General features: G+C 60.7%; 1 protein-coding gene across 1 annotated transcript in view; it reads right to left on the bottom strand.

The window, feature by feature from the left end:
* LOC119585544 overlaps nucleotides 1-270 on the bottom strand; it is a 15,047-nt gene that overhangs the window by 3,764 nt on the left and 11,013 nt on the right. Inside the window, exon 3 of the mRNA XM_037934167.1 lies at nucleotides 33-232. Coding sequence (XP_037790095.1) covers nucleotides 33-232 — 200 coding nt within the window. The remainder of the gene's footprint in view (nucleotides 1-32; nucleotides 233-270) is intronic.

The following is a 270-nucleotide window of genomic DNA, read 5'->3' as shown; positions in this document are numbered from 1 at the left end:
GCTACACCAAAACGTTTGCGGTCGCGGCTCACCTCCAGATCTCGCTTCACCTGTCCCAAGGAGCCCTCCACCTGCGACACAGTGGAAAAGGAGTCGAGCGAGACCATCTCGTCCAACGAGCGCTGTCGCTTCTTGGGGACGCCCACGGCAGCCTCATCCTCGGCCGGCCGTTTCTCGCTCCTCTGGGGAGTTGGAGATCGGCTGGGGGCCTTCTGGGGTGCCAAAGGGGCCTCTGTGTAAAAGGGAGCTTATGTCAGAGATGTTTGGCAA

Source organism: Penaeus monodon, chromosome 20 (assembly GCF_015228065.2).
Source record: "Penaeus monodon isolate SGIC_2016 chromosome 20, NSTDA_Pmon_1, whole genome shotgun sequence".
Taxonomy (NCBI): domain Eukaryota; kingdom Metazoa; phylum Arthropoda; class Malacostraca; order Decapoda; family Penaeidae; genus Penaeus; species Penaeus monodon.
The sequence above is the reverse complement of the archived record's forward strand: the minus strand, read 5'-3'. Positions and strand labels throughout refer to the sequence as shown.